Source organism: Podarcis gaigeae (genome assembly GCF_964106915.1).
Source record: "Podarcis gaigeae genome assembly, chromosome: 13".
Taxonomy (NCBI): Eukaryota; Metazoa; Chordata; class Lepidosauria; order Squamata; family Lacertidae; genus Podarcis; species Podarcis gaigeae.
In genome coordinates this window covers 32,941,916-32,954,051 of record NC_139689.1, presented here as the reverse complement: position 1 = coordinate 32,954,051, position 12,136 = coordinate 32,941,916, and the positions used below count along the sequence as shown (strand labels likewise).

At 44.2% G+C, this 12,136-nt stretch overlaps 1 protein-coding gene across 30 annotated transcripts in view; it reads right to left on the bottom strand.

Annotated features, from left to right (window-relative positions):
* The window catches only part of SRCIN1 (SRC kinase signaling inhibitor 1), a 330,260-nt gene that overhangs the window by 45,098 nt on the left and 273,026 nt on the right, over positions 1–12,136 (bottom strand). For all 30 annotated transcript variants that reach the window (XR_014557360.1, XM_083708601.1, XM_083708616.1 and 27 more), the window contains 4 exons: positions 8,588–8,680; positions 6,396–6,439; positions 5,250–5,428; positions 2,804–2,979 (listed from right to left, as the gene is read on the bottom strand). Coding sequence is in view for 29 of the 30 variants with exons in the window: in XM_083708601.1 (XP_083564727.1) it covers positions 2,804–2,979; positions 5,250–5,428; positions 6,396–6,439; positions 8,588–8,680 (492 nt within the window). In the remaining variant the exon portion in view is untranslated. The remainder of the gene's footprint in view (positions 1–2,803; positions 2,980–5,249; positions 5,429–6,395; positions 6,440–8,587; positions 8,681–12,136) is intronic.

Here is a 12,136-nt window from a genome sequence, read left to right as displayed (position 1 = left end):
TTTAGCTCAATACTGTCTCCACTGAAGGGCAGTGTCTTTCCAAGTTTCATATAGGGAGTCTCTCCTATCCCTACCTGCAGATGCTGGTGATTGAAGCAGAAGCCTTCTGTACACAACACAGATGCTCTACCACAGAGTTATGACCCTTCCTTCCTTCAATGAAACCTCACCCAACACCAGCCAGATTTCCAGTACTAGATCAGCTGAAACTCTGTCTCCATCGCAAACCAACAGCTATTTTCATCATATCTGGGTTAAGTTCTGATTTGTTCACCCACATGCAGTCCCTTACAACTCCCAGGGTTTCCATTGCAATCCCTAGGTTCTGTTGACATTGTGACATTGTGAGACAAGAGGCTGGGTGACATCAACATATGAATGATGCACTGGTCCAAATTTATGTGAAAGTTCACTCAGCAGTTTGGTGTGTGTTAAAGAACCTGGAGGACAATATGGAACCCAGAAGCTCCCCATAAATCAATTATAATGGGATAAAGGAGTAGTCCCACCTCCCCAAAAAAAGTCTTTATGCCACATTGATATCAAATAGATGCATCAAAATATGAAGTTTTAGAACTAATTAACAAGGGACACATTCCTAGTCTCTTTGGTGTATATATAGGTTGTAGCCCACATTTATCCGTGGTCTGTCTTTAGCTTTTTCAACTTAAACAGCACTTCCTTTTTGTGTAATTCTCCCTATAATATATTTATGTTACCATATTTGTTGAATGGCAGCACCATTCTGGCAAGATATGATATGATATGATATGATACTGTTGTCTCATTATCTTCTATATAAAGAATCTACAGTTTGGGATCTAGAAGATGTCTGCACACTATGGTGGAATTTGCTAAAAAAAGAAGAAAGTTCTGCAATCCAATTAAAGAAAAAGTCACTCAATTGATCATTTTAATTTTGGTCAATTAATCTAGCTATTACATTTGCACAAATGCAATTGAGAAACCAGGGTGAATTGCAGCTAGGTAATCAAATACGATAAAATCCAGAAAGCATTCATGCAGTCTGATACTATTCATGAATGCAAATGCCTCTCCATCTCTTTAAAACTTTTGCAAATAGCACCTGGGGTGGGGAAGGAACTGGGCTGAGTCCGCAGCATGAGGAATTTATTCCTGCATTTGTATGTCTTGACTTTCCTCCCTCAGAGCAAACAGCAGTCTGCAGCAGGCTTGGGGGGAGGAAGTGCAGAGGAAGGATTAAACCTTTATTGGTCCTGATCTAGATTGGGTGCACATCTGCTACTGTAAAAGTAATAGACAACTTGCTGAGTTCCATGGGACTTAATCCCTAGTAAGTGAGTAAGATTGTAGTCTTAGATGGCTGCACTGAATAATTTGATTTGCTACCCACTTTCCTTTCTCCTTATTTTTCTTACCTCCCCCCACCCCACTACCCCTGCCTTTAAACCATGTTAAATTTCAATAACTAAAGGAAGCCCGAGTTGTTTTGTGGTAACAGTTGCAACTCTACGAGGGGTAAACTGTGGTGCCCAGAATTCTTTGAGGAGAAGACTGTACTCCAAATGTGTTTTCAACATATAGTGTGTCGCGCAACCTAAGCCTTTCAAATCTCTAGTCTAATGATTTCATGGGGGCAAACCCGGTTGTATTTCAATTGGGAATTTGGGACTAGTGAGTCTATAGGGAGTGAGATTATATTTTATCCAGGGAAGGTTGCTGAGCAGAATGAGCAATTTGTCATAGACAGTGGACACACATAGGGACACTTTTCCCCCTGGATGGCCTTCTGCAGGTGTGCACAAACTTTTATTTATTTATCTAAAAGTGTTTCTAAACCACTTTTGTGTTTTTAAAAATCTAAAAGTGGTGTGTTCTATTAAATTACATTAATGCCACAGCTAGGTCCATGGAGTTGTTTCCTCTGACAAAGGGAGCTTCCAGACAATGGCTTAACACTCTGAGCAGTTTGTTTAGAGTCACTGGCAATATTTTCTTTAAAATTCTTCGACTTTCTCTGAAAGGGGCAAATCTGGATTAAACTGGGGCGGGCAGGGGGGGATATAGGCTGGGATTGTGGTGACGATGTCATGTGCATGCTGCAAAAAAGGGGGGGGGCTTGTGTGAGAAGCACCAATCCCAGGATAAACACCTGAGTAAAAGCACCCACACCTACACATACACAATATATTGTCGGATATGATTCATAAGTAGCAGTCAAGTACAACATTCCTTGTTTTCCTAGAGGGGACATGCAGGGAAATGTTTGGTCCAGCCAGTCGAAAACTTCCTGTTTTCTTCTGGCTGGGGCATACTTCCTTTTGCATGTGACTAGAGGTGGATGTGACCTTACCTGTCCAGGTAACAAAAGGGCAAGTCACGCAGCACACACTCTCTTTGACTTCCTCTGTTGTTGGAGCAGCTTTTTAGCTAGAAATGCTCTGTTGGCTCTCAGCCAACAGATGACACTGGGATTATCCCCACATGAGATGGATCCACATGTATATATTTTGTAACTGTCTGCCTTCAGGGATCCAACTGTGATCTGATGATGTGAGTAAACTTCTTTTATATACTTTAAACAAGATTGCGGTGTGTTTATTCTTTGAAGAGGGATATAAGGGAACTTACCAGGAACCTAATCATGAGAGGCTTACACAAGCCTGCAACCAGCTATCTGCTGTGCGTTTAAAAGGGGAATGTAAAACTCTGCTAAGTAAAAGAACTTGCTAGCGCAAGTTAGGAAAGATATTAATAAACAGTATTCTCATCTCCTGCCTTCCTGAACATTCCCACATATATCCTCTTGCAAAACCCTCACTTTAGCTGTTGGGTGATGAGCTCTTCCTCGTTGAGGTAGCGGAGGCGCTCCTCTTCCACCAGGGTGCGCTGGCGCTGCAGGGGATCCTCCTGCTTGCGCATGGTGTCTGTCACTCTCACGCTGATCTCTGTCTCTGTCCGCCTCAGCATCGTCTTCACCGTCTCTTGGTTTTGAAGCTGCAAAGGACAAGCGGGGATGGGGGAGGAGAGAGAGAAAATCAAGGTGTTGCAGGAAGACAAGCAGTTGCAGCTTAGAGGAACCATCAAGGCCACGGTGCATCAGAGGCCGAGAAAGAAGAGGATGAAAAGAAAGCTCGTCCAGCTCTTTTGGGAGCACACTTGAAGAGCATCCTGAATAATCAGGTGATTCAGAGCGCAACTAATCTGCCGCTGAAGATAACGGGGCTGCTCTCTGCGACGTGCATCTATTTCCTTTTATGTTTGTGGCTTCACGTCAAGGGCACTTGCTCTGATCCAAGGAAATGAATCTGAGCATGCAAACAGCAGGTCCTTGCGAGGAGATCTGATGCTCTGCGCCGGCAGAAGCCTGGTGTGTAGAAGGGAAAGGGTTTAACATGTGCCTAAACCCATCAGCGTTCCCATAGGACACCCCCCCCTCAAAAAAAGCTGGCATACTTTTGTCTTTGGGAGCTCTACAGTTCTATGATTATCATTTACAGGATACCTGCAGGAAGTTACAGGACATACACAGATTGGAAATGAAGCAGTGTGCCCTGCCCCGAAACCTTTGCAGATGCAAACAGGGTTGAAAGTGGGATTGCAGGTAACTGCCCTGATACTGTCATGAGCACAAATAATCACAAATGCACATTAAGAAGGACTCCAGGGGAATCCCATAGATTCTCCCTCCATTGCACTCATAGGATTGCTCTGCCTGCTGTCATATAATACTCTGAAAAAGGAAATACATGCTAGAGCTAAGCCCTGACAATAATTACACAGAACCATGAAAACTAATATCTCTGAACATGGGATTTCTGTCTGTCCCAAAGAGCTTGGATTTCTTGCACTTGGATGGATTAACTTATATTTCTCATTCAACAAAAGAACAGGCCACAAAGATGAAATTATTCTCTCCACAAGTTACGGCTCTCGTATACTCAAGTTAACCTCTTAATGCGCCCTGGCCTAAGGCAAGGCTGCCTTTTGGGTGCAGCACCTAGAAGAGAAGCTCTCAGGATGCTCTCCCAGAGCCCAGTGGAGCGATGCACTCCGCATGTGATTGACAATGATGGAAGAAGGCAAGGCTCAGAGACCGGACGTGGAACGCTTTCCAAAGTTCAGAAGCGTCTGGAGGAAATGAGGCAGTGTGAGCCATTTGCCTTTCCACCCCTCTGCACCATTCGCCACTTTCCTGCTTCCAACAAGCTGTCACTGTTAATTAGCTCTGGAGCTAAGCAACTCCGAGGAAAAACACTGGCGCCTCCCACGCTCAGGGACGACAAGATCGGATCGCTGGCTCTGGATGCGCAGCTGCCATCTGGCCTTTCGCTTGGTGCCAGATATTCCAAAATAACCCGTCACCGAGAAGGGTTTGTTTTGGTGAGCGCTGCTAATGAGAATAAAAGCCAAATGAAAAGGGAAAAGAGATGGAGGGTGAAAACAGAGCAAGATGGATTGGGCTTGGGTTTGTTTTCCCCCTTTTTGTTTTCAAGGCAAGCGGCTTGCTTTTCCCTGGACGTCAGAACAAAGTTCGCTGCAAAAGGAAGGCTTGGGAGCGGCCGCCAGGACCATATAACACCGGTCCTAAAGGATCTACGCTGACTCCCAAGCACAATTCAAAGTGTTGGTGCCAGCCTTTAAAAAGCCCTAAATGTCCTTGGCCCTGTATGCCTGAAGGAGAGTCTTCACCCTCATTGTTCAGCCCAGACACTGAGGTTCTCCTCCAAGGCCCTTCTGGCAGTGTCCTCACTATGAGAAGTGAAGTTACAGGGAACCAGGCAGAGGGCCTTCTTGATAGTGGCATCCACCGTGTGGAATGCTGTCCTATCAGATGTCAAACAGATAAATAACTATACAACTTTTAGAAGACATCTGAATGTTTGAAGTTTTATTACGCTTTTATATTTGTTGGAAGCTGCCCAGAATGGATGGGGCAACCCAGTCAGATGGGCGGGGTACAAATAATGAAATTATTATTATTATAAATGTGAAACATGAGACTTTGCTCTTTATCCCCAACTGAAATGAAGCTTCAGTACCAATGAGAATGTAGAAAGCTGCCTTCTCCAGAATCAGACCAATGATCCATCTAGCACAGCATTGGCTGCCCTACCATAAGGACTAGAAACTTGCCCTTTTTAAAACGAAAGCTGCAATTTCCTCCTGATGCAACCAATAAAATATATTCCTAACTTTATTTTATTTTATTTTTCACCCCCATGGAAAGGCAGTGTAGACACAGCCCTTCTCCAAATCCAGCTCACCTGCAGTTTCTTCAGCTGCTGCAGCTGGTTGCGGAGGTCGCTGGCATTTTGCTGCAGGTCGTGAAGATGCAGCTGCATGTGTAGACGGGTGATGGCAGTGGGCTGCCCAGCCGGTGTCCCAGAAGTGGATGGGGGTGGAGGACCAGGTACAGGTGTCCCAACGTTGCTTCTGCTGGGGGCTGAAAGAAGGACAGCAGGAGAGAGATTCATAACTTGTACAATCCAGAGTAATAGAGACTTGCAGTTGCTTTCAGTCCAGTATTGAACTGGCACTATACTCTAATGCCCAGTGCAAAGCATATGTGGCATTCACTGTAGAGATGCCAAGACCTGGACCAACATCACTCTACAACCATAGAGAATAATTGGACAAGAGCAACTCTCAATTCTTACCACAAGTTTGGACTGGTGGGGTTATTCTCTATGGTACAATTGTGTTGATCTCACAACTCACCCCATCCCAACTTTTCCTGTTCCTGTCCCTCATTTCTCCTCCCACCCCTATCTTGTGCATGACAATAGCAAGTCTCTCTGGATATGAGATCACATTCTAGTGGTCTGTGTGTAAAAATGTTTTAAATGAATAAATAAAAGATTGGATGCCTGTGTCAATTCAGCGTAGTTTTCTAGCTTGTCCCCTGGAGCAGACAGGAGAGGGCGGGTGAAAAGGGGCAGGTGCAAGAGTGAAACAAAAGTCTTAGCAGCTACGTCCTTCCTCAGTACGGGAGAGCTTTCTTAATGGACCTATATCCATGTTGCTTCCAGGAGGCATGTCTATTGAGCATTCATCCCGATCTGTTTGCACCAAGTTTGCAGGAAGACTATTGGATGTCTGCTGAATACAGGTCATTGACTGATGGATGTTTATTGGCCATCCATTTGTTTGGGTGGAAGCCCTATGTCATCAGGTCAAATAAGTATGATCATAACACTTTCCAGTGAATTTTCCATGATTTTCCTTATGGCAAAAAGTCTGGGGTTGGTGAACAGGTTTGTTGGGCAAAGGTGCTAATTTGGCCAAGTTCAGAGATAACAAAGGGGGTGGGTATCCCAGCATCACCTCTATCCAGCAGTGGGGTCAAAATCAATCCCCTCTATCTTGTGATAAGGCAGCCTTGGGGACACCAAAACAAGATGCTCACTTACGTGCTGAAGGAGGCGTCCCTCCGTTAGTCCCTTCTGTCCTCTCACTGCAAGAAAAACAAGGATTAGACACAGAAAAGGAAGAGCCACTCTTACTATGATGGGGAGGATGTGGAAAACGACAGGACAACATTGTGCATCTGTTGTAGGGATGAATAAAGTCTACCAGCTTTGGTTTTCCAAGTTTCTAATGTTTCCAGGCTTAAATTCCGTTCTCTACATTTCCACACTAATTCAAATTATTATTATTTAATTTGCTAAAGAAAAAACAGCCTCATAACTATTTGCCACTTTAGTGTGAGCTTCTAATAAATAATTTTTTTTGTTTGCAGTTTTGACTAATACAAACATTTTTGTAAGCAGTTTCCCTTAATATCATGCCTGCTTGCATGTTATTTTCCATAATGCATGCATTACTGTTCATATTGCTAGGCTGGCTCACAGTGTAACAAAATTCGGAGAAGTGTGAATTTCAAAGGATAGCTGTGTTTCAGTTCATGTATTGATTTGAGAAATGCAAGTTAATTAGTTTCTCATTAAAATGCAAACAAAGTTGAATTTCTCCTCCTTCCCCAGTGTGTTTTTTGGATGGTGCCTGGAAAAAGTAAATGATAAAAGGGTCCTGATCAGCAGTCAACAATAAAAGTTTTTTTGCATTCAGTCTAATCTTATCGACACAGGAAGATATAATTCCAGTCAATGAATATTTCCAATAAAAGCATCTCATATGAGAGGCAGAGTATTTATACCACAAGAATCATGAGACTGAGGAAAGGAGAAGTATTTTAGTACATGCATAGGAGAAGGCAACGTTAGGGGCTGTTCTGTGATGCAAACTGATATACAGATGTACCTTGGAATTCAAATGGAATCCGTTCCGGAAGTCCGATTGACTTCCAAAACGTTCGACTTCCAAGGTGCAGCTTCCGATCGGCTGCAGGAGTGTCCGGCAGCCAATCAGAAGCTGCGGAAGCAGTGCTGGACATTTGGCTTCCGAAAATCATTCAGAAACTGGAACAATCACTTTAGGTTTTCGATCATTCGGGAGCTGAAACGTTCAAGTTTACAAGTGTTCAGCTTCTGAGATTCCACTGTATAGCATGGAATGGTTTTGAAACTTCTGTGAGGCCTTTGTTTGGAGCAAAGAGGACTGTGTAAGTTAAAGGGGAACTTTTTGGAGCACGTATGAGGAACCTGTGCCGCCACCACCACCCCAGATGTTGATAGACTCCAACTCCCAGATATGCCAGCCACAATGACCAATGATGATGAATTATGGAAGCTGAAGTCCAAGAAAGCCTAAAGGGCCACAGGTCTCCCATATCAGCTATAGAGCGACTAGGCATAGAGAGTTTTCGCAGGGGTAACCTCCTGGCATTTGGCTCCACAGGGAACTCAGTCTTTGGCTACAAGGGGCAAGGCCTCTGTGTACTAGCTGACAGAGTTATCTCTTATCATTCATATTTATATCCCACTCTTCCCAAGCTGAGATCAGAGCGGCATACATGTTTGTTGGATAGCCAATTTGCCATCATGGCAACCCTCTGAGGTAAGTTAGGCGGGGGGGGGGAGGGGAGAGGGAGTGAGAGAGAGACTGGCCTAAGGTCCAGCTAGTGAGTTTCATGGCTGACTAGGAATTTGAACCTGAGTTCAATGGGACACGGGTGGCGCTGTGGGTTAAACCACAGAGCCTAGGGCTTGCCGATCAGAAGGTTGGCGGTACGAATTCCCGTGACGGGGTGAGCTCCCGTTGCTCGGTCCCTGCTCCTGCCAACCTAGCAGTTCGAAAGCACATCAAAGTGCAAGTAGATAAATAGGTACCGCTCCAGCAGGAAGGTAAACGGTGTTTCCGTGCGCTGCTCTGGTTCGTCAGAAGCGGCTTAGACATGCTGGCCACATGACCCAGAAGCTGTACGCTGACTCCCTTGGCAAATAAAGCGAGGTGAGCTCCGCAACCCCAGAGTCGGCCACAACTGGACCTAATGGTCAGGGGACCCTTTATCTTTACCTTTTACCCCCTGCTCAAACTCCAACACTTTAACAATTACACCACAATGGCTCCCATCTCTGTGGATCTGTATATGTATACCAACCCTAACCAGGGAAATGCCTGATCCACAGACTACCCTGCTTCCTCTGTCAATGAAGAAAAAAAGAAAGCATCAGAACATGCAATACCTGCCCCAGCCTCTTACCTAGGATTTTCTGTGTCGGAGCTTCGCATCAGGGCACTCTGCACCAGTCCTGTGAGGCTGGCAATCTGCTTCTCCATGGCTTCCATGCGGTCCCTTGGGGGGGGGGAGGAAAAGGGACCTGGTGAGACATGAGCTTCTTGCCCTCTTTCTTCTCTGCCTAGTTATGGAGTGGAGAACCTTTTTCATTCTCTGAAAATCATGGGTTAGCCAGAGGCAAAAGTGGACGCAGCAACTCATGTGAATTTTACCTTTGTATGGTAGGCTAATTTTTTCATACTTGCACATCCCTCTCTATTCTCTATCCAGGCAAGAAAGACACATCATCAGAGTTCAAGGACACATTCCAGCCAGGCAAAAACACTTAAGGAGGGTGTAAGGCAAGGTTGGTGCGTGGCAATCGCTGGGAAAGGTGTGAGGCCTGGAGAGAGTCTCAAGGGCGATAACAAGAGGCCTGAAGTCCAAATTCTGCTCCCAGCCTTCAGGTTTCCCATCCCTAGCCTAGCGCTGTGGCAATATGAGCAAACCTGCTAGTTTATAATTATTATCTGTTTTTAGAAACTCTTCTATCCTGCCTATCTCTCAGCTTACAATATAAAGAAGTCAAAAACGTTAAATTCACTACAGCGGAATATATATTAGTAAAGTAACAACAAAATGCCAGGAAAACCATCGGAAAGTCCGCATTAAAAAGAAAGCAGCACCTGAGCAAGCTCAATTTATCTTCCTCCATAATGCCCCCCGGAAGAGAGGCATCTTCACAATTCAGTGAAAACCGAGGACCAACGGAGCAAAACAATGGAGCTTCCCGAGGACATGAGAGAAATGTAAGAACATTAAGAGCAGCCCTGCTGAAATCCATCCAGTTCAGCATCCTGTTTTTGACAGCAACCCAGCCAGGTGCTTTTGGGAAGCCCATACCCAGGGTAAATAGGACATAGCATCAAGGGTGTCCTGTAAATCTGCTTTCCTTGGATGGAAGCCTGGCCTCCAGCAAGCCTCCATTGAAAAGGCTGCTGTGGAGAACAGGAAAGAAGCCATTTCTGAGGTGGGGGGGGGGGGATATTCAATTCTGGAAGAGAATCAAACGCCAACCCCCAACCTGTTGACGTGAGTGGTTGTTGTATTGAGGTCAGCACAACTTGGCCAAGATAAGGCAGCCAGTCCTTTTCTTTTCGGGGGCCATAGCTCTTGAAAAAGAGGTAGGACAGGTGTGGGGAATCTCTGCCCTCCAAATGTTGTTGAACTACAGCTCCCATAATCCTCAGGCACTGAGTGAGCTGTATTTCAGAAATATCTGGAGGGACAAAGGTTCCTCATACCTAAGATAAGGCTTACCTCATAAAGGTGAAATACAAACCCCCCATAAAACAGGTCTATGTGCACCAAATCTGGTGGAAAATGCAGTTTGTTTGGATTTATTTTGGCTACTCTCTCCCTCAAAATGTGTATCCCAGAGGCATTCCTCCGTCAGCATTCCTTGAAGGTTCTGTACTGAGGAGAAATTTATCTCACACACACTTTCTGGTACATTAATTTCTGACAGGTCTGTGCTTGCCATTCCTTTGACCTCTCTCCTGCTCGGCTTTCACTCTCCCCCATCCATCTCCCCCCAACCCGCCCTCTCTTGCTGATTCTAATCATTTCTTCCTTTCTATCTTTTGGTTATCCTAATGAGCTCTGTTCCTACCATTCCCCCTGACAACTCTACTGACAACTCAGGAACCATCCTTGCTGTAAAGATTTAGACACGGGGAGATTGAACATCAGATAAGGTACGATTTTCTTTTGCTAATCTAATTTGCCTGAAGACAACTTCTGCCTGCACCCAAAAAAGAGAACGGGAGGAGGAAGACAGCAGCTAGTTCCAAAGGGTGGGAGAGAAAGGGGATGGATGGAGAGCTAGGGTCATACACATGACCATTCCAACTATTTGGGATGAAAGCAGCTGGTTCCCCTGCCCTGCTGGTTCCCCAGCCCTACTGAGATATTGCTTTTCTGCAGTCAGGTGGAAGTGGGATTAAAATGGCAGCCACGAAGCGCGTAATACAATGCTATTTTATCCAGCAATGCCTTTCTCCATGGCTAGCTAAGATTCTTTTATAGCATTTACCCAGAAGACAGTCTCATTCAACAAAGGCCCTTCCTAAGTTTCCTGTTTGCAGATTCTGCTCATTATACTTATTGTGATTGGGAGATCAGTGATTGACTGCCCCTTAATTGCCCCATGAGCAGCAGTGGTACCTTTAGGGCGTAACTCTGGGGCAGTTGTCCAGGGCCCCCACTCAACAGAATGAACAAGAGGGTCCCCAAATGCAGCAGGGCTGCCTTACAACCACTGTCCCTGGAAAAAGGGACACGACAGGGGTGCCCAATATCCCCACTACTTTTTATATCTGTCTTGGAGGTTTTGTTAAATATGATTAGGGGGGACCAGCTGGTTAAGGGAATCCAGGTCGGAGCTAAACAATACAAACGGAGGGCCTTTGCAGATGACTTAGTATTAACTTTACAACAGCCAGACACTAGTACGAAAAGAGTTTTAGAACTAATTCAAATTTTTGGTCACGTAGCAGGATTCAAGTTGAATAAGCAAAAAACTAAAGTCTTGGAGAAAAATTTAACTAATGCTGAAAAAGAGAGTTTTCAAAGTGAAACTGGATTAATGGTGCAAAGAAAGTGAAATATTTGGGGATTAACATGACATCTAAGAATGTGAACCTATTTAAAGATAATTATGATAAATGTTGGACGGAGATAAAGAAAGATCTAGAAATATGGTCAAATTTGAGACTTTCCTTGTTAGGCTGAATTGCTGTAATTAAGATGAATGTATTGCCAAGAATGTTATTTTTGTTTCAAACATTACAAATTGTTGATAGAATGGACTGTTTCAAGAAGTGGCAGAAAGATATATCTAAATTTGTCTGGCAGGGCAAAAAGCCCAGAATAAAATTCAAGATATTAACTGATGCAAAAGACAGAGGGGGGTTTGCCCTGCCAGACTTAAAACTGTACTATGAATCGGCAGCTTTCTGCTGGTTGAAAGATTGGCTGCTTCTTGAGAATACAGACATTTTGGATTTGGAAGGGTTTGACAATAGATTCGGGTGGCATGCATATATATGGTACGACAAGGTAAAAACTCATAAAGGATTTAAAAACCATATTGTCAGGAAAGCACTATATAATGTTTGGATTCGATATAAAGATGTGTTGGAAAATAAAACCCCTAGGTGGTTGTCACCAATGGAAGCTAAGGAGGTGAAAAAACTTAATATGGAATCCAAATGGCCAAAATATTGTGAAATTTTGGAGCAAGAGAGTGGAAAAATTAAATTACAGAATTACGAGAAAATGAAGTCCAAAGTACGAGATTGGCTTCATTACCATCAAATAATGGAAGTGTTCAAACAAGACAGGAAAATTGGCTTCCAGGTGGAGAGATCAAAACTAGAAAGAGAACTGTTAGAACCCAATACTAAGAATTTGTCAAGAATGTATAACCTGCTGTTGAAATGGAATACATTAGATGAGACAGTTAAATCAGCT